Below are 25,360 nucleotides of genomic sequence, written 5' to 3'. Positions count from 1 at the left end.
TTTTGTAGGGGGTAGAGATTTCTGTCTCAACACAGGAACCATTATCATGCATCATGTTTTTTTTTCCCCTCAGTATAATAAGTAATATATTACTTGCCATATTGAATATGAACAATGTGGAAAAGAACTTTAAAAACGTGTACTTTGGAAGCTGCAGCTATTGTTTAATCACAGATTTCTGCCCGTCTGTGATAGCCGTGGCCCCTCAGCTGTGCGGGGCTGCAGACGGAGAGAGGTTGGCTTTGGACCAGAGTCTGGCTGGCAGTAGAGCATATATATCTGGCTGCTCTCCAGGGCAGCTGTGTAGCCCTCCTCCACTCTTAACCTTGGAGATATTTCTTCACTCTAATCCTCTTTTATTAACAAGATACACCAATCAGTAATATCCCAGTTGAAACAATGAGGCTGTTTGTGAGGAACTGCCTTGGGCTTAATGGATCTATGGTCATTAGAATTGAGTTTTAGCTGTTTGACCCTAATTGACCCCCTAATTACTCTTTTGGCCATTAAAAATTCAATTAACTGGATTTGGTCTCTTCCTCAAACTAAATTATTCAATTTGGTGTTAACTTAAAAGCTACAAATGTCACTCCTACGCCTGTCAGCATTATGGATTTTGTGCTGATTAATTGTCATACAAATAATGTTATTGATGATTTAAAGAAAATTCAGTCATTAATCACTCACCCTGGTGTCGTGAGAGACTTTCGCTCGCCTTCGCAACACAAGTAAAAAAAAAAAAAAAAAATGTGTATCTTTCTGTGCCTCCATTCAAAACTTTATTCCATATGAAGAATGGTCTTTGTTGCAATTTGATTAAATAACCAGGATCAAACGATTAATCAATTATCGGGACAAGCCTAGGTACCCCTTCAAGTTTCCACAATAGTTATTGTTTTTGATGTGAACAGGCCTTTAATGTTGTTCTTTGAAGGAGTTAGAGGGTTGTTTTTGGGAAAAGTCATCAAGTGCTTCCAAAACCAAAAGAGATATGTTCTTGTCTCATTGGCTAATCCACCTTAAATTTTGAGAAGAGACAGTTGAGGTGAATTTGAATGTGAAGGTTTGTGAATAATGTCGATGGGGTTTCCACCAGCTCATGAGGAGGTGTGTACCACTGGCGAGGGTGTGATGTATCGTCTGGGAGATCAGTGGGACAGACGCCATGATGTTCTGGGTCACATGATGCGCTGTACGTGTGTGGGCAATGGCCGTGGAGAATGGAGTTGCATTGCCTACTCACAAATCAAAGGTGAGCTTTGTCATCTCCCATTTATAAGTGATGAGTTTATAGGAAATATAGCCATTATTTATATGTTCATGCATGTATTTTCTTCTTTCAGACCAGTGCATTGTGGATAATTTGACCTATGAAGTAAATCAGACTTTCACTAAACAGCATGAGGAAGGCTACATGATGAACTGCAGCTGTTTTGGTCAAGGCCGTGGACGCTGGAAGTGTGATGCTATTGGTGAGCCAGCCACATCTATGGTTTCATCAATTAGAACTGAAATGGATAATTTGTCTTTATTTGCTTAAATGAACTGTTCTTGAAACAATTAGAGTGCCTCTTCCTCTAAATTGTAGCCTTAGGATTAGCAGATTTAGCCTTTTTCCCTATAAATGACCGAGCTAATGATTGGAAAATGACCGTGTTACTCCGATTTCCATTTCCAGATCAGTGCCAAGAGCCAGAGACTAGAGTGTTCTATCAGATTGGAGAGTCCTGGGACAAACTCATTCATGGAATCCACTACAGATGTCACTGCTATGGAAATGGCATTGGAGAGTTGAGCTGTGAGCCTCAGCAGTCTTTCTCTGGTGAGTAAACAGCATCTTTTTGGAAGATATTTTTTATGAGGCACATGTTCCCTCTCTCTCTCGTATGTGGGTCACACTGTGCATTGCTATAAGTAGTCTTGTGGGCATGGGTGGGAAGAGGTTTGGAAGTCAAAGGCTTCCAGATGTTTACTGAGAGCAAGTGTGCTGTTTGCCATTTCTCCCAGGTGTTTTGTTGGAGTGGTGATTTAGGATTTGCTCTTCCTTGTGATCTTTTCTTTTACAACGGACAAATGCTTGTCCTCTGCGTTTGAAATCAAGGATGTTGGTTTTAAGATGCCCTCATCCACACCTTGATTTGGGTGGGCCCATGCCTTGTGTTTGCCGTCTGTTCTTTTGAAGTTCCCTGGATGGAAAAAGGCACACACCCAATCAACACAGCTGTCTAAATCACCCCCTGCAGCCATTTTGGCACTGATTGTTTGCCTTTGAGTTTATTTCGTCCTGTGTTGAGAATTAGTTTGAATTTCAACCAAACCTGTTACTTTTTCTGCTTGCACAGCATCTGTAAAGTAATTCAGAGATTATGTTCTTTCCATTGTTAATGGTTTCCACAGAACTTTTGTAGAGGAAAACCAACAACTAGGGCTGGATGGAATGATGGTAGAAACGTAACTTTATTGTCCTTTCTTTATTGCCCAATTCTTTATGTAGACATCAGGATACATACACATACTCATACACTGCTAAACAGAAATGTGTTAACTGGTCATGAAAAAAAAAAATACATCTAAGATTAAGAAGAAAACTAGAGCATACTCTTCCAGTCTAGACAGCTTTGTTGATTTGTACATATTTTGCCTATTTGACGATGAATTCAAATCATCCAGTTATATTTGTAATTCACTATTATTTTGAGTCCTATTATGATACTATAAAGCTGGTTCTGTGCTGTCTTATCATTTGTTGGCTTGTTATGTGATCCATACACTACCTTTCAAAAGTTTGGTGTTGGATTTTTGTTTTATGTCCATCTCTTATGCTCTCCAAAGCTGCATTTATTTGATAAAAAAAACACTGCAAAAAAAAAAGCATTCATGTTGTAAAAATATGATTACAATAATATATATATATTAGTAGTGGATTGTAAAATGTAATCTGTGAGGGCAAAGCTTAAATTACAGTAGTCATTACACCAGTCTTCAGTGTCACGTGATCTTTCAGAAATCTTTGGTGAATAGAAAGTTCGAAAGAACAGCATTTATTGGAAATCTAAATATTTTGTAATATTGTAAATGTCCTTACTGTCACTTTTGATCAATGTAATGTATCCTTTGCTGAGTAAAAGTGTTAATTTCTTCTAAAAGAAGACCCTAAACTTCTTAACGGTATAGTGAATATCATACAATATGATATAAAACTACGTTTTAGTACCGGGATTTTGGTCATATTGGCCATCACTAATGACCAGTAAAGTGTGTTGTTTATATTAATTTATTCCTTTCTATCACAAAATAAATTGGTTGTTAATACTGTGTATTTATACACAACCACTAAATTCCCCCACAAGATCTGACAAGGTCTGCATTAATAAAGTTTTCCCTCTTTGTGAGAGCTTGTTGAGGTCAGAAGTGCTCCCTTTGCTCATTGAGTGAAAGCAACCCCAGAGCAATATCCCGCAGTAATGGCGTCCAGCTGTGAGAAGGCTGGGAACAGTGGGAGTGAGGCTGGTGCAGGCTAGCGGAACGTAATGCAGACTAAGTGAACTTTAAGTGCTGTACACAGACTACCCTCATGGCTGTAATTGGGAAAAATGGAGACCACATTGAAATCAGAAGCAATTTCAGGATATTGCTATATGAGGCTAGAAGACAGTTGATGAAAAATTAGTTTTAAATACAGTGTTGAGAAATTTTGTTGATAAATAATAGAGATTTATTAATCATAAAAGTTGCTGAGGGTTTCTGGATTCAAAGGTTTTGAAAGCCTGAGACTGTGGTGGTCCTCTCATCCTCATGTCTTAGTGCTGAAACTGTGGTAAGAATCTCACAAGCTAGTGCTACGTTTCCCATTTCAGCGTTTCCCAAAAGGAACAGAACACACTAACGCTACAAACATTTTTTTTTTCTCTCCTAGAACACCTTAACATATTTTTTTTTAGGCCAGAAAACATCTCGGTTTGTTCTCAATATGCGAGTTGTGAAAACATTGTTCAAATATTCTGTGTTTGTTGTTTTAAAGTATTAGCATGATGAGCTACTGGCATGATATTCTCTTAAGACATCTTTTACGTATTGTAATTTGCAATTCAATGATTTAAATTCTGAATATTTTATATACCTCTATCAGGTGGTAATCGTCCAGTGCAGGTGATTATATCAGAATCTGGCAACCAGCCCAACTCCCACCCCATCCAATGGAACGCCCCAGCTTCTGCACACATCACACAGTACATACTCAAATGGAGACCGGTGAGTCTCTTTTGAGACACTATAAACTTTAGTAGGCCTTTGCTCTTTGAATCAAATTGAATTCTGATTAAATTAGAGTGGTTATTTATCTAATACACAGTAGTGTGTGATAGTTGAACTGCAACCTACTTATTTTAAACAGAAAAACACCCATACCCAATGGATGGAGGTCACTATTCCAGGTCATCTGAACTCATACACCATTGCAGGACTGAAGCCAGGAGTCACTTACGAGGGTCAACTCATCAGCATCCTGCGTTTTGGACGAAGAGAAACCACTCGCTTTGATTTCTCCACTGTGCATGGCTCATGTAGGTTATCCAACTGTGCTACTGGCTATGTGTCTCGTTCATTAAACGTGCATGTGCATGTGTTTGTGAAACCACAGATTTCAAGCATAACATCAGCATTTCATCAGCAAGTTTTTCAATGGGACTTAATGTATCCAAAAACAGCAAGAGTATGTTTGCTAATGTACCCCTTTCCTTATCTTTCCTAGTGGCTACCTCTGAGGGATTTACCACTCAGCCCCCTCCGATGGTGGACACCTCTGAGTCTGTGACTGAGATCACTTCCAGCAGTTTCGTCATCTCTTGGGTGTCCGCGTCTGACACAGTGTCTGGATTCAGGGTGGAATATGAGCTGAGTGAGGAGGGAGGCCAGACAGGACAGCCCATGATCTTGGGTCAGTATGTGCATCTCAAGTGTAGTGTCATTGGTTTAGCCAAATGAGACTAGTAAACCTCATTTGTCCTCAATTAATTTTGTGGAAGTTAAATATGTCAATGTTTGAAATCCGTTTCCAGACCTTCCTCATACGGCTACATCCGTGAACATCAGTGAACTTCTCCCAGGAAGAAAGTATACTGTAAATGTGTATGAAGTGACAGGAGAAGGAGAACCCAACCTGATCCTTACCACTTCCCAGACTACAGGTGAACCTTTTGTCTTTCTTGGTTTTTCTTGTTCTCTCTTCCTCTTTCATCCTCTTTATAATATTATAAAAATCGAACCTACTGAAAAAGCAATATATGACTTGACATATTTTTTAAAGTTGTTAAATATTCAGCAGGAAACAGTGTAGGAATAGCCAAACAGGATTTAAAATTTAAAGTTTGGTTTGAAGATGAAAAACGCACCAAGCGCAATGTTCTCTCACCATTCCTGATTTCTAACACGTGTTCGGCGTGGTCTTTAAAACAACCCAACATCTTCCACTCACAAATACTCTTACTTGCAGTATTTGATTGTATGATGATGTGATCATTTTGGCTTATGTTTTGGCTAATGCTTCCGCAGCTCCTGATGCTCCTTCTGATCATGAAGTAGAAGATGTGGGGGAGACCTCTATGATTATCAGCTGGTCTAAACCTGTGGCTCCTATCACAGGTAAACACAGGCTGTCTTTAGTAAAACAAACCATTATGTGACCTATATATAAATTGTACATAAAATACAGATGATAAGTGTATTTCTTGTATATTTAGGTTACCGTGTGGTGTACACCCCATCTGAAGAGGGCAGTTCTGGCAGCACTGAGCTGAACCTGCCTAACACTGCCACCTCAGTGACCCTGGGTGACCTTCGCCCTGGTCTGCTCTATAACATCAGCATCTACTCAGTGGAAGAGAGTCTGGAGAGTGAACCTATTTTTGTTCAGGTCACCACTGCTGGAGAACCACTGGCAGGTATGAAATCACTACATGGGTGAATCTTGAAAAACATCAATAAAAAATCCATCATTTTACATAAAAAAATGAAGCCTATTTTTATGACTATTAAGAGTTTTAATACTCTTCTATATATATAAATTATAATACTGTAAATACTTATAATGGTGTGACATTGAAAAATCTGTGATGTTCCTAAAACAGGCTTCTATTTTATTTAGTTAATATTATTTTTGATTTTAGGTGAATTATGACTTAGACCTGTTCTTGACCGGTTTTATGAGATTCACCCACATCTTTAAAGACGAGATGTGTTACATGACCTCAAATGTGTGTCAGGATACATCTGAAGATAATAACTTCTGTTTAACAAATGGTTTGATCTTTGGGGTGCAGTGGAAACATAGCATGAAGTCATCAAGCCATAAATGTCTTTTTATTGTTTTCTTTTGAGTAGATTTAGGTGTTTTGTCTGGCAGGCCAAAGATAAGATCACATTTGAGTTGAGTCAGCGACTCGGCGTCCAAACGCCTGTGAATCCTTATAGGGTAATATGTCGAAAGTGTGTGTATTTGGATTTTGTGGGGTTGGCTTGGAGAAAATGACAGAGTTCTGACTATTTCATACTGATCTGGTAAATCAGCAAACATTGCAAGTTTACAAAACTGTCTGAGTCTCAATGAGAACGTTTTATCTAATATATGTTCACATTGACTTTTATAGTATGCTCAGATTCCTTGAAGGTGTAAATGCTACAAAAAGGTTTCAACAGTTCGACTTCACATGTAATGAGGTTTTTGATGTCTGCTAAAATATTATGACTGCTTCTAAAACAAACAGTCCTGAAAGCCTATTATTCTTTTCCCTGTCAGGCCGTCTGGTCTGTCGGTAGGGTGTCTGAATTCCTTTGCTCAGATGAGCAACTTTTACAGAATGGTAAACACATGTCTGAATGAGAGGCTACAATAAAGTTAAGCCCTTCAAAGGAACGAGGTCATTCAGAATCAGGTTTATGACTCAAAAAAAGGGTCATGGTTATGTTTTGTTAAAGAGCAACCTTTTTATTTCCTGAAAGTATTAGAATAGAATTGTATTCCAAGGTCTGAATGAAGAAATACAAATGTTTTCTATCCACAGAGGAAGTACCCTCTCCAACTGATCTGCAGTTCTTTGGGGTGTCTGACTCTAAGATCGCAATCACCTGGTCCGGCCCATCCACTGAGGTGTCTGGGTACCGTGTTTCTGTGGGTGAGGTGGGCCCAGATGGACTGACCGAGAGAGAAATCCCGCTCCCGTTGACACAGAACGCCTACGCTGAGATCACACAGCTCCAACCTGGAACCCTCTACCGTTTCTTCATCTTTACTCTCAAATCGGGTGAAGAGAGCGAGCCACTGGTTGGAGAACAAGCTACAAGTGAGGATTTTTTTTATTATTAAAATAAATATGCATATAAATGTAAAATATTTATAAATATAAAAATAATTTACTTGAGAGACAACATTGCAATATAATATAATAAAAGCAATATAAAATAATAATCCTGGGACACACAAAGCCTATTTCAAAGAACTAGACATGTTATTCACTGTCGCCTCGCGTCGGCTGCGTCTGGACCAAAAAGCTGTGCTTGATCATCACACAGCACAGACTACAGCACAGACTACTAGCACATGCGTCTGTGTAAGAAATGAACCGTCCCCAACCATTTCAAAATCAAACCTAAGCTCCTGATCAATGGTTTGAATTTATCATTCAAAGAGAAACTGAAACAAGGATATATATATATCAAGGATATATATATATATACATACAAGGTATGCAGATATACAAAACATAAACAAAGCAGTGCTTGCTTGCTTACCATTTTGAATATCAGTTATGTTGATGGCTTTCTTCAATTTATGGGGCTGATGTTGTTATGAAAATGTATGCGTTTTGAAATGCACGAGTAGGATAACATACCATAACATTAGATCATCATTCTGTCTGTGATGTCTTGACGTGCTCTCTTTAATCACTTCGCTTTAATTCTCATTCTCTGACTTGTTCGCTAAACTGAACATCCAATCAGAGTTCCCACTATCACCAAAAGGCCCCAACGCCCAATTTCAACAATGCTAAATGGGCAAACTGCCGGCGCAAAAACTAACCCGACAGACGCTCGCTGGTAGTCCAACGTTGTCAGATTGTCTGCCCAACCGTCGGCTTGTCCCGGTTCGTCCTGGCCTTTAGACATTGTGTTGACTATAAGTAATGTTGCGCCTTCATGTCAACTAACTCTCATTAGAGTATGTGTAGACTGTCTGCTTAAAATCTACTAACTCTTTATCGTGATGGTCCCCAAACAGACATTCCACTTACTATAAGTAACTTTGCAAGTGCATGCCAAATTATTCTTACCCTAACCCCTTATTCAACTAACCTTACAGTCTAACAGTCCCTTACCCTAACAGTCTACTCAACTTATACTCTGTTGAGAGACTGAGTTTGTTGACATGTAGGTGTGACATTACCTTATAGTCAACAGAATATCTAAAGTGGACCATCAAAATAAAGTGTAACCATTTTAGGCACTATGATGCATGCTAACCCTGTACATATTTCTCTTCACAGAGCCTGACCAACCCACCAATATTCATTTCGCTAACATTACTGAGGACAGTACTGTAATCATCTGGTCAGCTCCTAGGGCTCAAATCACAGGTTACAAACTTTTCCTGACTGTTGAGGGCTCAAACCCCAAACAGCTGCGTATCCCTGCCCGCTTGTCACAGTACACCATCCTCAACTTGCTGCCTGATACGGTGTACACTGCCACTCTGCATGCAGAAAAAGGCAATGTGCTTAGTGAGGGGTCCCTCGCCACATTCGCCACACGTGAGTTTCTCTTTGCCTATCAAAACACTTCCAAATGCATTCACAAATCATTAACCACAAGTTCTAAAGCAATAGTTCTGTATTTTCTGGCTTTTAGTTCAGCCAATGGGAAATGCTCCTTACTTCAGCACTGATGTCACAGACACTTCCATCGTTGTCTCCTGGATCCCTGTGCCTAAAATTGGATACAAAGTAGGTTGCCGTTGAAACGTACCAGAGACACAAGCCACTACTTTTTGCTTTAATAGCTAGTGTGTAAACAGGCTTTTGACATTTCTCACATTCTGACAAACTCAATACACAATGATTACGGTTTAATTTTGCTCCGCAGTTAACCGTGAGGCCCAGCCAAGGTGGAGAAGCCCCTAGGGATGAGATCTCCGAGTCTGGTAGTGTCGTCATCTCAGGTCTAACCCCTGGAGTTGAGTACACCTACAGCGTCCAGCCCATCATCAGCGGTCATGAGCACGGCAACCCCATCACTCGACGGGTGGTCACTCGTAAGCGAATTTTCTGTTCTTATTATATTGAGCCTATTAAAGATGTGGCAGTGTGGGAGAGAAGTTTCTCACACTGTTTTATCTGTTTACAGCTCTTTCTCCACCCACGGATCTGAATCTGGAGTCCAACCCGAACACCGGAGAGCTGACTGTTCAGTGGAATGATGCTAAAATTCCAGGTTAGTATCAAGGGTGCTAAAATTCAAGTGTGGAAATTATTGTATATCTTTTTTTTTTTTTTTTTTCTTCGCTCAAGATATTCCTCCCATATGATAGAACTCCTCATTTGAAACCACTTTGCCTCTAGGACTACTGTCAATCAAATTGTGAATACTATATATTTGGACATACTACTCTTTTTGCGTACTTTTGGCATACTCTTTTTGCATAGTATGTAGTAGGGGAGTATTCGCTTTCGGATGCAGCGACTGTGTTCCAGTAATTACAAACAGCTTGAAAAGTCATGGAAATAAAATAAAAAATGCAGGATTACTGTGTAATGAAAGAATCTGAAGCACTCTCTCAAATGAGCTCATGTATTCCCTTGGCAACACTTGTTCTGTTCCCGTAGACATCACGGGATACAGAGTGACCTGCACCCCCACCAAAGGACAGCAAGGGAACTCTGTGGAGGAGTTTGTGAAGGCGGGACAGAACTCGTGTACGTTAGAGAACCTAAGTCCAGGAGTGGAATACAACGTCAGCGTGTTTACTGTGAAGGATGATATGGAGAGCGTTCCTGTTTCCAGCACTGTCACTCCGGGTAGGCATAAGAGCTTTTTGAAAGACAAATCACCCTGTACCTCAATAATTTTGCATCAGTTACTTTGCTTAAGCATGTGTATTGTAAATCAGTGCAGTACTTGCTTTTAATGCCTATTGAGGCATTAAATACAGAGAACATGCAGATTACTAAATACACATTGCTTTCTTAATAATGACCAAAAAATGTGAAGCAACAATAAAATCAGCATATGTTTCTGTTGTCAGCCGATTTTGGCAAACAGAACATTTGCTCAGTTTCTTTCACAATTTTGGTCTGTATTTTAATTAAAAAAAAAAAAAAAAATTTGGAACTCTGCTATTATATACTCACAAATTCCTAATGCTCATCCCCATGGTTCAGAATTCACAACATGAACCATGAAGGATCTGTTTTTTGGGCTGATGACTTACCTCCGCCACTTTGTCTTGTGTCTCTGTCTGTGTTGGGCCTCTGTCACCTTCTCTCCTCCCCAGATGTGCCCAAAATAACTGATTTTAACTTCGTCAACATCACTGACTCCACTATTGGCCTTAGCTGGAGTCCTCTTAACTCCACCGCCATTACGGGCTACCGCATCACGGTGTTGGCTGCAGGGGACAGTGTCCCAATCTTTGTTGAATTTGTGGAGCCCACGACAGGCTTTTATACCGTGCACGGTCTGGAGCCGGGGATTGATTATGACATCACCGTCACCACAGTCACGGAAAACGGAGAGAGTGAACCCATCACCATCACCCAGCAAACAGGTAAAGAGTGTGGGGAACTTGTAGGGGAAAAAAATCTGAAAAAAATGTCTTGAAGACTTTACATATGATGAAAAATAAGGATTTAAAAAAGTTTACATGTTTAATTTTGTTTACACCAAACTATTTTTTTCTTTATTATATGAAGAGTTCAGATGCAAAAGCCTCTAAATGCCATTTGAAATTTTCTTCTTTAATGATGATTTTTATCAATCTTGTATATTTAAGTTCAGTGATTTCACTTAAATGGCGATGATAATTACCTATTAATTGTTATTTAAGTGAAATTACTGAACTTAAATATACAAGATTGATAAAAATCATCATTAAAGAAGAAAATTTCAAATGGCATTTAGAGGCTTTTGCATCTGAACTCTTCATATATACTATATCATTCAAAGGTTTTGGATCAGTAATATTTATTTTTATTTTTTTGAAAGAATTGCATTTAGGCTGCATTTATTTGTTAAAAAATATAGTAGTAACTAAGAATTTATTTATATAGTGAATTGCTTTCTATTTGAATATATTTTAAAATGTAATTTATTCCTGTGAACTAAAAAGCTTAATTTTCAGCATCATCACTGATCACGTGATCCTTCAGAAATCATTCGTATACAGTATGCTGATTATGATAAGATGATAATATATGATTAATATTGTTATTTCTTAATATTTTTGTGGAACCCGTGATTTTTATTTCTGAAAAAAATTCAAAAGAACAGCATTTATTTGAATGTAAATATTTTGTAACATTATAAATTGCATATATAAATTATCTTTATTTTACTTATTCACTAATGATGCATTAAATTGATCATAAGCATCAACTCCTTCCAAAAAAATCTTACTGAGTCTGACACAAAGCATATTTAAAAAAAAAAAATGGGTTAGAGTTGGATGTTGTTTGGGAGTAAAAATATATAGTACAATATATATACACATATATTGTGCATCTTTAAGTGAAGAAAAACCTGTGAATTTAATGACCTGTTGGCCCAAATGAATGTGCAGTAAATCTGTGTCTTCATACTTGTTGAACATTCCAGTTCTTTGTTGCTAGAGTATTTCTTTATATACATATGGCAGCCATATCCCTGTTTGAAAGTGGATTAAGGAAAAACTTGCAGCTGTTTCTTGTTGCAGCACTTTATCCTTCTTTCCTTCTTGCTCTCATTTTTTCCCTCACTCTCTACCACACTATTTTATGTCTCTTTCTTCCTCACTCTCTTTTTGTCTGGAGAAAACTGATGTGTAGACCCACATGGCATCAGTATGGGTGACTTCTGCTGTTCACATAAACATATTCTTGGTCTGACCTCTTGAATGGTCCTTATTTTCTAATTCTGTCCTCTACTGGGTGCTTTTTAAAAAACTGAAATAAAAATACTATAATAGAATATAAATAATACTAAAATAAGACCAGTTGAGAGCCTTCCACAAATGGGACACTGAAAATATTTCATTATGTTCTTGTAGATGTTTTACCAATTTTTTGATGCTTCCAAAACACAACTGCTTTTAAATGTAAAAAAAAAAAAAATTGCATTTGCCTTCTGTCTCTTTTAGCTGTCCCTGCCCCATCTGGCCTGTCCTTCACTGGAGTGACTGCAGACAGTATGCTGGTATCCTGGAATGCCCCTCAGGTCCCCAAATCCTCTGATATCGATCGCTACATCATCCACTATCATCCAGTCGATGACGACGATGACACCACTGAGCGCACTGTAGAAGGAAGCGAAAATTTTGTCGTTCTTCACCGTACGTGACGTACAGCAGAATTGATATAAGTTTGTTTGTGTAGTCCTGTCTTTAGTGTCACTAATGAAAAGTTGTTTCTGATTTTTAGATCTTGTTCCCAACACTGAGTACCTGGTGAGTGTGATTTGTGTCTATGAGGAGAGAGAGAGCTCACCTGCGATTGGCACCCAGAGAACAGGTAATAATGATTTTTTTTCTTCACAGAGCTTCAATGCAGGCAATATGTTCTATTCTGGGAGATATTGTTTAGTGTAGACCAAACACATTTCTGTTACTGTAATTAGCCTTTTATTTCTGTGCGTAAAATGAAATGAAATATCCCTTAAAATTTTAGAAAACATGAAAAAAAAAACACCTACCCATAATAAGCAGGGCTTGGTGGCTGATTCTCTGGTTTTCATCAACTGAAGCGAAAGTCACTTGTGGCGAGAGTGTCTAGAGAGAACCGAGGTTACAGTAGGTAACCGATACGTTCTCTTATGAGAGGTTCTCTCGTATTGCGTAAGTTAGCTTACGCTACGAGAATAATTTGTCAACGCCGTGCTCGCGGAGCATCCACTCCATGAGTCCCCGAGTCGGGGAACAAGATTGTGGAAAATTATGGGCCAGCATAGCGTGCAGACACATGCATAAGCGCTCCTTGAGAAATGTAGAGCAGCATAGCCGGTCTGACATATGCCCATTATAGTGCGGCTCAACCAAAAGAGCTTAGTCACGTGATAGTAGCCTGTTGCGTGTAATTATGCATAATTTACTGTTATTAATATAGTAAGTACATGTAAAGTGCATTTTATTTCAATATTTTTTTTCAATGCTTTAGTTATTTTTATGTTATGTCCTTATTTTATTACATTTATTTATTGTCTCAAGCAGCATGGGTTTTGACATGAAAATAGGAAGGGTTTCCATTACAAACGGGATCATCCAATTTCAAGCCTGTTTCATTGGTTGACTAAGTCATACATTTTACTTCACAGTCCTTGACGCTCCTGTCGGGCTGCAGTTCTCTGATGTCGGCACCAACTCCTTCACTGTGCGCTGGCAGGCTCCTCAGGCCGTTATCTCGGGATACCGTATCCAACACCAAATGACCAGTGGGGGGCGTGCTAAGGAGGAGAGACTGCCTCCATCAAGAAGCCATTTCACCCTCACAGGCCTGACCCCGGAGACAGAGTACAGCATCAACGTCTATGCCGTCAGCGGATCCCGCGAGAGTCTGCCTTTAACTGGAACCCAGTCTACCAGTATGCTGCTACATCTCTTCCTCTCTTTTGACTTCTCATCGCGGCTCACTTTAGATCTTATTATTGTACTAATTGTCTCTCATCACTATTTCTCTTAGTCTCTGATGCCCCCACTGATCTGGAAGTCATTTCCTCGACACCAACCAGCATCACAGTTCGTTGGGACGCCCCCTCGGTCACTGTGAGGTATTACAGGATCACGCACGGAGAGTCAGGTAGGTCATTGGATCCTGTTGTTGATCAAATAATGTTGTTGAGTTCACACCAACACGAATATTCAGCGGGACATCCTATTTCAAGCGTGTTTCATTGGTTGATTAAGTCATGCATTTGGTCTGCATGTTCAGACCAGTTTGTAAAAAACTGGAGATGGACAGCAGATGGACTGAACTAAAATACTAATTCACTCTCTGTGCATAAATAGAATGGTTACTTTGGTACTACTTTGGTTACTTTTGGTTTACATTCCTAACACCTGCTTTTTTATGAAGACAAACAGTATTTGCATATTTTCTGCCATTGTTTCCTGTTTTAGTTAGCTTATGTACTAGCATAGCATACAGAGGCCCAATTAGCCTGATAGCTTAGCTTATACACCACATTCGTAATAATATTTATGCAGTTATGTGTAAATTAAATTAAATTCCAAACATTTTAGTCATCATAAAAATAACGATGTAATGTCCATTTATTTGTTTAGTGGGCCAGTTTTATTCACAGTGTGATATAGAAAAGTAATTAGAACCCCTCTGCAAAAAATAAAATAAATAATAATAATAATAATAATAGTCTGTTGCATTGACTGTGCGCAAATAATCGCGCTGGTCTGATGTGAACAGATGCATTAACAGTCATTTATCCAATTTTTGCACTGAATATATGTGTTGGTGTGAAGAGATTTTGTCTGCCGTTGGCTAAATCATTATAACTTTTCCCATGCAGGAGGGTTTGACGCTCCTCTGGAATTTACTGTCCCCGGCTCACAGTCCACTGCCACTATTGAAGGCCTACGTCCAGGCACCGATTACACCATCACTGTTTACGCTGTGACCGGCAGAGGGGACAGCCCTGCGTCCAGCACCCCCATCCATGTTATACATAGAACAGGTAAACCAATACATCTAAGAATCTGAGTCTTTCAGGCCTTTGTTCACTAGTTTGTCAGAGGTTTTTAAGGATTTAGGAAGTCAAAAATGTATAAATGTACTTCTTTTCTAAACAGATATTGAGTCTCCACTAGGGATGGAGGTGACTGATGTGAAGGACAACACTATTACTGTACGCTGGAGCCCAGCAGTTGGTCCCATCACAGGATATCGTGTCACAGGAACTCCACTAAATGGACAGGGACCAGTTTTCTCTGAAGTGGTGGCACCAGGTAACGTATATCACTCTCAATACAAATAGTGTGTTGTGCCTTCTCTTATGTACATTTGAAATGAAGGAAATAATGTTGTCAAAGTGAAAGTTAAGTTTGTGGGGTTTTTTTTGTTTGTTTTTTTATGTAAATCCAGACCAGACTGAAATGACGTTCTCTGGCCTGATGCCGACTGCGGAGTACACTGTCAGCGTCTACGCTCTGGGCCAGGATGGAGAGAGCCCCCCTCTGGTCGAAAATGTACTCACAAGTAGGTGTACAAACTGAGAAAAATAGTAGAAGGATGAAAGTGATCATTGGATCCCTTATGAAACAGACGTACCCTTTAGCATACTTTTAAAAAGAGTACTGGAAATAATGTACTTTAAAATAATATAAAATAATGTTATCTTACATTTAATCGTAATTAAATTAAAATCTATTATTGGTTACATGTATGTTAATGCTTTTTTGACAAAGACAAAAAAAAAGGCAATACAGAATAACACACTAAATTTTAAATTATAAAAGTCCGTCACATGTGCTTCAGAATGTCCGCACATCAAAATAAGAGCACTTCTTTATAGCACTAAAAATTGTTAACATAATAATTTAAAATGTACTTTTAAAGTTAATGTTTAATATGATATTATAAAATGTGCACAAAAGTGTGTTGTCACACAAAATGTCATGAAGTACACTTAAGTAAACCTTTTATTTCATTAATATTAAATAATTTGGAAGTACAGTTTTTTTTCATTTTTATATATGCTTTTAATAGTTGAGGCGCACTACAAGTGCACATTCAATATAGAATTTAGCACACTTAAATTTCACAAAGGATATTAAATTTGACATGAAAGTGTCAAAACATGGTATCAATTCACAATCTATTCATTGTTTGTAAATATTAAAAAGTGCTTGTGATTATAACAGTGCAGATGTAATGACATCAGGTTTAATTGAAACAGATGAATTCATAATTTCAAATCTCTCACTCTCTCTAGCGGTGGACAAACCCAAAGACCTGTCCTTCAGTGACGTGGACTCAACCTCCATGCGCATCTCCTGGGAGAGTCCTGATGGCGTGGTCTCCTCTTACAGAGTGTTGTACTACAGTCCAGAGGAGGGAGAGAGAGAGCTGTTCCCTGTCCTCAATGGAGAGGAGGAGTCTGCAGTGATCCGTGACCTCAGACCGGGCACAGAATACACTGTTAAAGTCATCGCACTGCATGACCGGACCCCCAGCCCTCCTCTGGTGGGCACTCAGACAACAGGTATTACATTCAACAACTGCACTATTTAATAACATGTCCCCTGACTTGCATTTATATTCAGTCTTTCTAACTATAATAATCATTTACTTGCATAATTATATTTTAAATATTTGCATTAATATAGAATTCTAATTTAATCTGTAGCCTATATTAAATATATTTATGTATATTTGTTTTTAATTAATTATTATTAGTAGTAGTACTGCTTATTATTACTATTTAATCAGTTCACACTATAAATCTTTGATGCACAAGTTTTGCACTGTTTTATGAACAATGATGCAATGATTGATACGATGCAAGATTTATAAATGAATGGGATGAGGCTACCTATTTTGTATTGTTGTTGTTATTATTATTATTATTTCAAATGTTTTAGGTCAGTATGGTTTTTATTTATTTTTTTTTTATTATATTTTTTATTCGGCAATGATGCACTAATTTGATCAAAAGTGCCAGTAAAGACCTTTGTTATTTTACAATTGCAAATAAATGCTGTTCTTTTAAACCTTCTGTTTGTCAAAAAACAAATCCTGTAAATATTTTCACAAAAATATCAAGCAGCACAAGTGTTTTCAACATTGATAATAATAATAAGTGTTTCTAGAGCATCAAATCAGTATATTAGAATGATTTCTGAAGGATCATGTGACGCTGAAGACTGGAGATGCTGATGCTGAAAATTCAGTACATTAACTAATATAATAATAATAATAATAATAATTTGTTACATTTATATAGCGCTTTTCTAGACACTCAAAGCGCTTCACATAGAAGGGGGGATCTCCTCAACCACCACCAATGTGCAGCATCCACCTTAGTTACAATATAACTAATGTTCATTCATTATACATTTTAAATTGTAATAATATTTCACAATATTACTGTTTTTACTGTATTTTGATCAAATATATGCAGCCTTGTTGAGCATAAGAAACTCAAAAACATTTTTATTTTTTTTATTTTTGTTTTTTAGCCACTGAACGTTCTTCAGAAATATCTGATAATATAATTAATGTTTCTTTTAATCTTCTCTTTTGTTTCTGTAGCTATTCCTGGACCCACCAGTCTGTACTTCTCCCAGGTGGGTCCAACATCCTTCACTGTCTCCTGGTCTTCCTCTAACGCCAGGCTGACAGGTTACCGTGTGGCCATCACCCCCAAGAACAAGAACGGCCCCACTAAAGAGGACAACATCGCCCCTGACTCCACTGAGTTCCACGCCACTGGACTCATGGTGAATACTCATCTCATACTGAAGAAGTTCATTCTACTTCAAACTACTTCATTCCTTGGAGTCTTTGCAACACACTTTTAATGATAGAAAGTAGCCCTTATAAACATCATTGTGGGGTTTCATGGAAAGATCACTATTGAAACAGCTGTTCCTCAAGTTTTCAGGCATTTACTCTTGATTTTAGCTGTGGTTGTGGGTTACTGGTACTCAAAGCAATGTTAATCTCCATCAAGCCAACCTCACATTCTATATCTACCTTGTCATTTTGGTCAGTGGGTAGATCAAAGATTAAAGCCTTCGCCAGATTGTTTCAGAAAATTATATGCTATTTTGTGGAGCACGTTTTCAAGGCTTAGCTTCATTTTTTCCCCCTTGTGTGTGTTTATAGCCTGGCACTGATTATGAAGTGGAGGTTTACGGTGTGAAGAACTCTCTCACCAGCCGCCGTGTCAAGGGAGAAGTCACAACACCTGACAGTAAGCCACGTCTCTAAATCAAAACCCACATTCTTCATGTGTGTGCTGGCCAAAACTCAATCTAGATCTCATTTTCCCAGACATCAGTCCACCTCGACGTGTCCGTATATCCAATGTGAAGGACTCCTCCATCACTCTCACCTGGCGCTCTAAGACCGAGACTATCTCAGGCTTCCTGGTAGAAGCCACACCAACCATGGGCGGCCATAATCCTATCCAGAGAACCATCGAACCGGATTCACGCACCCACACGATTACTGGTACTGTACAACTCCACACAGTTACAGCAACTTATATAACAGGCTGCATCATTTGCTTGGCAAGTCCTATTTTTATGATCATATGCTTCTGTGTCCCAAAGGTCTGGAGCCAGGAACCAATTATAAGATCAATATCTATACTCTGAATGGAAATGGACGTAGTGAGCCTTTCACTCTTACAGCTACTACAGGTTCTTATTATATTTTATATATTATATTATATTATATTATATTATACAATTGCTTTAAAGGTTCACATGGAAAACACGACGATCTCTGTTATTTTGAATTCGACTGAAGTACCTATTTCGACCACTAGTTGTAATTCTTACAGACTGCACCTTTAATATTTTTTTTCCAGCGAAACCAGTTATTAGCCCACCTACGAACCTCCATTTCACCTCTCTGACTTCTACTTCGATCTCTTTCACCTGGGAGCCTCCACGAAGCACTATCACTGGATACTACGTGACCTATGAGGAGGCTGGAGACCGTCCTAAAGAGTTGACCCCTCGACCCCAGGCTGGCAGGACCTTCGCTTATATCTCTGGTACTGCTTTTTCTCAGTTTATGCCTTTCATTGTGTTCTACCATTTGTTTCTCCTTATTTAAATTTATTTAAACTTTTGTTTAGACAGCTCGCCATTGAATTCTCTTTTTTTGTAAACAAACATTTTTGTGGTCTGTACGTGTAGGTTTGAAACCAGGCACTGAGTACGTTATCAAGATTGTTGCATTAAATAATGCTCAGAGAAGCACTCCACTGACTGGAAAGGCAAAAACTCGTGAGTACACCTTTAATAACCTTTTTTTATTTTAACTACTGTTCAACAGTTTGGGGTCAGTAAAATTATAAATATTTTCTATCGAAAATTAAGTATAAACAGAAATGATTCTAATATGATGATTTGCTGCATAAGAAATATTTGTTATTATTATAAAAACAGTAAACAGAAAACAGTTGTGCTGCTTAATATTTTGTAGAAAATATTGATTTTAAATAAATTATTTTCTTTTCAGGATCCTATAGAAAGTTCAAAAGAACAGCATTTATTTGAAATATATATATTTTTTTACATTATAAATGTCTTTACTGTCACTTTTAATCAATTGGATGCTTTCTTGCTGTATAAAAATATTAATAATATGTTTATATTATTATTTTTTTTAAATAATTTATTAATAAAAGAACACGTGCTGACCCCAAACTTTGGAACTATAGTGCACTTCCACATCTACATGTTGCAAATGAATATTTTAAGTATTTTGGTGGTGTTATTTGCAGTCAAACTGTTTATATTATAATGCATTTTATAATTAATTTCAACTAAGCTATTAATACACATTACAAAGCAAATTCGGAGCTTTTATTTTGAAAGAAAGACTTTAAAGCTACTAATTTTTGAATTGCTTTAAAACTACACTATGTAACTTTTGCTGCTCTAGCTTTTTTTAATGATGTATCCGCAGAACATTTTGAATAAAGAAAAGTTACATTGAGTACCTAATTTAAAAGAAAGAAATGCAAGGTTGGTCGAATAAATGAAATGTGCTTTACATTGGCCTCTGCTGGTAAAAAGGTGCTATTGCATTACTCATTTGGTTGCCCCTAACACAATTTTTCTGCTAGAACTGGAAAGTCACCAGCTGCTCCCTCAGCTCCCCGACCCCAGCCGGCCCCGTCATGACATACTAGATGTCCCCGAGGACAATGACCACTTCAACAACCACGTGCAAATGCTGGGGCCAAACCGACACAACACACTGGGGCAGCAGGGCCAACACATCTACACTGAATATCAGAGCTTCAACCTGGGAAACAACGGCCAGCATCCTCATCCCCCAAACCACCGCGAGCCCCTGGTCTACATCCCTCTGCCAGGAGCAGATGGCCAGAGAGTGCCAGTGGTGAAGGTGAATGAGGGCCCTGAACCAGGCTTCCCCTTTGGTGGCCTTTACAATGAGACAAACCTGCCCCAGGAATCTCAGACCCAGACCACAATCATATGGCAACCTGTGCCGCACACCTCAGAGTATGTGGTGTCATGCAGTCCCATCACAGAAATCAATGAGAAGAGCTTCCAGGTGAGTAAACTATCTGACGATATTTAATATTGCCACTCCTATATAGAAATACTAGTTATCAATCAATTCAACACTTGCTAATTAAACCCCAAATCAAGATCTTTTAAAACATTACACCATTAAAACAATGGCCAGTAAAAAAGTTAATTTGAACCACATGCAGAAGGATGTTTCAAATGAAATTACTATTCTTTATTTAATAATAATTATTTATATAATTAATTAAGTATTTTATATATGCACATACTGTTCAAACATTTGAGGATAAGAGTTTTTTTTAATGCATTTATTATATATATATATATATATATATATATATATATATATATACATTTTATTTTATTATTATTAATCCAGTCTTCAGTCACATGATCTTGTGATCTAATTTAGAAATCATTCTGATTTACTGCTATTAAGAAATGTATTCATTTTGAAAAAATATTATGTAATTAATTGTATTAAATGTAAAAGTTTAAAAATCAGAGTGCAAAATTACCTGTTTGGAAACTAATGCAACTTCTAGCTGTTGATGTGTACATATTTCTTTCATGGTATGATATTTTCAGTGATTATCAATTCGAATGCTCTCTCCCCTTCAGATGCGTCTGCCTGGTACATCTACTAGCGCTACACTGATCGGCCTCACCTCTGGTGCCTCCTATAATGTTCTTGTGGAGTCTGTCAACGGAGACCAAAAACAGAAAGTCCTCGATGATGTTGTGACTGTTGGAAACAGTGGTAAATCATTCAAAAGCCAAACAAATTTCACACAACCACATTTCAGAAGTTTACTTACTTGATCTTGATCCCTCATATGTTTTAGTTCCAGGAGCTGGAGTGACTCCCTCAAGCAAGGATTTGTGCTACGATACATTCACTGCCACCTACCATGAAGTGGGTGCTGAGTGGGAGCGCATGTCTGAGACAGGCTTTAAACTCTGGTGCAAGTGCCTTGGCCTCGGCAGTGGTCATTTCAGATGTGATTCATCCAGTGAGTGAATGAGCAGTGCCGCTAAATGCTAAACACCTCTTCTCACTCTAGCATGGGCAACCGTTTACCATTTTAATAATGTTATGTTTGTTCAAAGTGCCCCTCTTATGCTTTTTCTTTGGATATAACCTTTCATGTAGCGTGTAATATAGCTGTTTGTGAATGTACAGTAAACAGTCTGCAAAGTTTTAAAGATTAAAGTGCACGATAAATGGACTTATTAGGATTTTTCGCACCACAGGAACCGTTTCATTGTTCCTAGAACTAGGAAATACTCGCTTTTTAGCATGCTGGGAACTGGGAACAAGTTTAGTTCTAGGAACGGCCTTTTGAGGGAACTTAAAGGTGCTCTAAGCGATGTCGGGTGACGTGATATGACTTGTTGACGTTTAAAGTATTTTCAAACAAAGCCCCCCCCCCCCCCCCCAAGCCCCACCCCCAGAGCCTACTTGTCAGTTATTGGCTGGAAAAGTTTGTTATGTTTCGTGGAGTGTGTTGCCGCAGTTTGTTTTTGTTGCCATTTGTGGAGCCTGGGTTGTCTGCATAGACCGCGTTTTTTTACAGTGTGTTTAGGGGACAGGCTAGCGGATAGTGAGGAGATGTTTGCTGTATGTGACAAAAAATGGTTGGGCCTAAAAAACGTGTGACATCGCTTAGAGCACCTTTAATTATGTCCTACTTCAGCGTAACCCAGCACAATATGAACTACCAATGACGTAATTCTGATTGGCCGAACGCATGCGAAACACCAGCACCCGCCATTTGAAAAAAAGCTGTGTACACATGCAGATTATAGCCTATAGTATTTACTCTAAGAACTTTCGTTTTCCGACACGCGCTTTAAGCAGTACTCGGTTATATATCACAATAGGGAAGAAAAGGATTTCTTATATTGGAATATAAGAAAATAACTTTAAAAACTAAAATAATTAGTACACTTGAGATCTTTTGTGAAATATAAACTAAGTTTTGCCTCCATACTTTTGCCCATGTTAGCTTTTTCCAGACATGTTTGTAGAGGTTTTCAAACATGACAGTCAGAGATGAGGTGGCTCATGTCTCAGATTTGTATTGTCAGTCTTTAACCAGATGATATTAAACTCTGAGACCAGCTTATTAAATGCAATAACCATGAATGTGTGTGAAGGATGAATACACTGGAAACTCAAATGTCTTTCTCCACACACTTCTGAGAGTTTATATGCCAACCTTCACGCATCTCTTAATCTACAGAGTGGTGCCATGACAATGGCCACAACTATCGAATTGGCGAGAAGTGGGACCGCCACGCTGAGAACGGTCACATGATGAGCTGCTCCTGTCTGGGAAACGGGAAAGGAGAGTTTAAATGTGAACCCCGTAAGTGTATTTTTTTTCTTGCAACTTTGAATATTTAATTGTAGTTGTAAATCGGTTAGTTGATTGACGATCATTGTCTGCTGTAGTTGAATCCACCTGTTATGATGAGGGGAAGTTGTACCAGGTTGGCAACCAGTGGCAGAAGGAGTATCTCGGAGCCATTTGCACCTGTACCTGCTATGGGGGACAACAGGTAACACTAGGTCCTATGTCCTAGTTTCAACACTATATATATATATATATATATTGCCATGTTTAAAACCATGCTGTCTCTGTCTGCAGGGCTGGCGTTGTGAGAACTGTCGTCGTCCTGGTACTGAAGTTGACGCGGACCTCATTCAGCCTCCAGTGCGTACTGATGCTTTCGACCGATACAGAGAGAACGCCCTACGCAAACTAGTGAGTCTTTTATAGATGTGAGACCCAAATTGTTGAGTAAAAAATAGAAAAATTTGATGAATCTTTGATGAAAATCAGATTTGAGGGTAATTATAGCTTATAATATTTATTATTATGCACTATACATTACAGTTTAAAAATTTGGGCTTGGGAAGAGGTCTCTTCTGCTCACCAAGGCAGCATTTATTTCATCATCACATAGATTTTAATATCTGTCGATTTTGTAAATGTTTTGGATTTTGCCATAAAACAAGTGTAATTTTTTACTTTTACCCTACAGAACATCCAATGTCCCATTGAGTGCCTTAGACCGGACCTGTTAGCAGATGCCCAGAGCCCTCTAGAATAAATGCGCATATCAGTTTTGCCCAATACTGGAGAGGACACGACCCCCAGAGACTGTATCTAGCACCCTCGGTGCCTCTCTGTCCTTATTTTCACTCACACTGCAAACTCTGTCCTGCTGCTTCCACCTGTGACATCACGCCCAGAGACAAAACTTCTCACTCTTCTGATTGGTTGAGTCTGCAGCCAGTCTCCCTCTGCACAGTGGATGGAAGGACACCATCCATCTACACCGAGATTCCACTGGTTTGAAAATTGGCTGTTGACATCGTATACGCTGGAAACTCAAATCAGTGGAACATCAGCAGAGAATCAACGCATCTTGCCTTTGTGTTTTTCAGTATTATTGCCTATTGTTTGATTGTGTTTTTTTAATGACTTTTTTGTGTATTTTTGTCAGTGATAACTTTTATTGGTGTTCTTTTCTAAAACAAGCACTGTCTTACAATGAGAACCTTTGTGCCTTGTAGGCATCCTTTTTGTATGATGTAATATTCGCCCCTCCCTAATCTGATTGGTTGGTTGAAATCTGTGGCCTTTGTGTCTGCCAGGAGGCAAAGGAAAGCACTGTGTTAATGAAGAAGTGAACTTTTTTTTCTTTTATTTATCCCTTTTTATGGATGGTTTTGATGGAATGCAGATTATGGGTGTATACTGTTTATTTGTTTGTGTTTTAGGTGCCAAAGTCTTAACTACTGTGGACAAAAATACTTTTTAATAAAAACATTTTTTTTACAATGTTTGTGATTCAAAGTCTATTTGTAAAAAGCTTCCCGTATTGTTGAATGGAAGCATGTTTGAGTGGAACTCTTCAGATATTTATCCTTCAGTGATTTCTATTGCATGGACAGATGGAGGTTGGCTTGAATAGAGCTGAAGCCATGCATGGAAATATGACTATAAGGCAGGAATTTCTCTTTGAGTGAAATCCTTCACTTTGTTTGTTTCTTCTTGAAGATTATTCTAATTTGTGTTCCCATGTTACAGAAAATGGTTGGCTACCGGTGATTTAGCCATGAATTTCTTCTCAAACAGATCCTATCGCTGGCTCCTCTTGAGACTGGACACATTTAATTGGAATCTAGTTTTCATTTACATTTGAAAAGCCTCAGGACAAAGGGGGGTTTGCTTTTGAGCTCAGATCAGCTAATGTACATATCACATCATCAAATATCTTCATTGAAAACCATTTCATAGTAACATATTCAGGAGCAGATTCAATAGTTCTTCTAACCCTAACTATGGAGTGTGTAGCTTTTCATTTCTTAGACAACCATGTAGGGAGAACATCATGGCCATTTTCCAGGTCAGGATGACAATATCAAGATTCATCAGGCTCAAATTGGGAAAGAATGTGAAGGTCTTTGGGATTTGCAGAGTGCTGGACTTTTGCATTTTCTCAATTCAAGATCTTGAACAAAAATGTATGCACCTCTTGATGGAAATAACATCACAACATTCACTTCCATCTAGAGATCCTGCATTTTAAGCGGGGTTCTCTGTAACATTTGTACTACCCTTTAAAATCTTTAGCATATGCTCGAAATCTTGCTAAAGCTACATCATTTCTTTGGAGGGAAAGCAAACCCAAGAACAAAGGAACAAAGGATCGGAAATCGCATACTCTCTTGAGTACTTACTCCACGGCCGCTGTTCTGTATGAGTGTGTCTAGTATGAATGTAATCTGGACATACTACATCCGCCATGCTTTCGTTATCATGTGACCTAGCATCAGTTACAGCATCACTGCTATTCAAA

The 25,360-nt window shown here is 38.4% G+C and overlaps 1 protein-coding gene across 2 annotated transcripts in view; it reads left to right on the top strand.

Annotated features, from left to right (window-relative positions):
• The window catches only part of fn1a (fibronectin 1a), a 29,953-nt gene extending 5,612 nt beyond the window's left edge, over positions 1 to 24,341 (top strand). For both annotated transcript variants that reach the window (XM_039683174.2, XM_039683173.2), the window contains exons 10-46: positions 1,097 to 1,252; positions 1,344 to 1,472; positions 1,679 to 1,822; positions 4,130 to 4,251; positions 4,394 to 4,562; positions 4,751 to 4,936; positions 5,058 to 5,186; positions 5,551 to 5,640; positions 5,739 to 5,939; positions 7,059 to 7,337; positions 8,538 to 8,801; positions 8,899 to 8,993; positions 9,133 to 9,301; positions 9,394 to 9,480; positions 9,873 to 10,064; positions 10,541 to 10,813; positions 12,380 to 12,571; positions 12,660 to 12,749; positions 13,549 to 13,815; positions 13,914 to 14,030; positions 14,758 to 14,922; positions 15,038 to 15,193; positions 15,330 to 15,443; positions 16,180 to 16,449; positions 17,499 to 17,686; positions 18,075 to 18,162; positions 18,243 to 18,422; positions 18,524 to 18,613; positions 18,784 to 18,972; positions 19,118 to 19,207; positions 20,053 to 20,507; positions 21,107 to 21,245; positions 21,331 to 21,498; positions 22,732 to 22,857; positions 22,944 to 23,050; positions 23,140 to 23,256; positions 23,537 to 24,341. In XM_039683174.2, coding sequence (XP_039539108.2) covers positions 1,097 to 1,252; positions 1,344 to 1,472; positions 1,679 to 1,822; positions 4,130 to 4,251; positions 4,394 to 4,562; positions 4,751 to 4,936; positions 5,058 to 5,186; positions 5,551 to 5,640; positions 5,739 to 5,939; positions 7,059 to 7,337; positions 8,538 to 8,801; positions 8,899 to 8,993; positions 9,133 to 9,301; positions 9,394 to 9,480; positions 9,873 to 10,064; positions 10,541 to 10,813; positions 12,380 to 12,571; positions 12,660 to 12,749; positions 13,549 to 13,815; positions 13,914 to 14,030; positions 14,758 to 14,922; positions 15,038 to 15,193; positions 15,330 to 15,443; positions 16,180 to 16,449; positions 17,499 to 17,686; positions 18,075 to 18,162; positions 18,243 to 18,422; positions 18,524 to 18,613; positions 18,784 to 18,972; positions 19,118 to 19,207; positions 20,053 to 20,507; positions 21,107 to 21,245; positions 21,331 to 21,498; positions 22,732 to 22,857; positions 22,944 to 23,050; positions 23,140 to 23,256; positions 23,537 to 23,605 — 6,062 coding nt within the window. In that variant the 3' untranslated portion in view covers positions 23,606 to 24,341. The remainder of the gene's footprint in view (positions 1 to 1,096; positions 1,253 to 1,343; positions 1,473 to 1,678; positions 1,823 to 4,129; positions 4,252 to 4,393; positions 4,563 to 4,750; positions 4,937 to 5,057; positions 5,187 to 5,550; positions 5,641 to 5,738; positions 5,940 to 7,058; positions 7,338 to 8,537; positions 8,802 to 8,898; positions 8,994 to 9,132; positions 9,302 to 9,393; positions 9,481 to 9,872; positions 10,065 to 10,540; positions 10,814 to 12,379; positions 12,572 to 12,659; positions 12,750 to 13,548; positions 13,816 to 13,913; positions 14,031 to 14,757; positions 14,923 to 15,037; positions 15,194 to 15,329; positions 15,444 to 16,179; positions 16,450 to 17,498; positions 17,687 to 18,074; positions 18,163 to 18,242; positions 18,423 to 18,523; positions 18,614 to 18,783; positions 18,973 to 19,117; positions 19,208 to 20,052; positions 20,508 to 21,106; positions 21,246 to 21,330; positions 21,499 to 22,731; positions 22,858 to 22,943; positions 23,051 to 23,139; positions 23,257 to 23,536) is intronic.
• The last annotated feature ends 1,019 nt before the right edge of the window (positions 24,342 to 25,360 follow it).

This window comes from Pimephales promelas, chromosome 7, assembly GCF_988280905.1.
Source record: "Pimephales promelas chromosome 7, fPimPro1.hap1.1, whole genome shotgun sequence".
Taxonomy (NCBI): Eukaryota; Metazoa; Chordata; class Actinopteri; order Cypriniformes; family Leuciscidae; genus Pimephales; species Pimephales promelas.
This window is presented reverse-complemented; position numbering and strand designations above follow the sequence as displayed.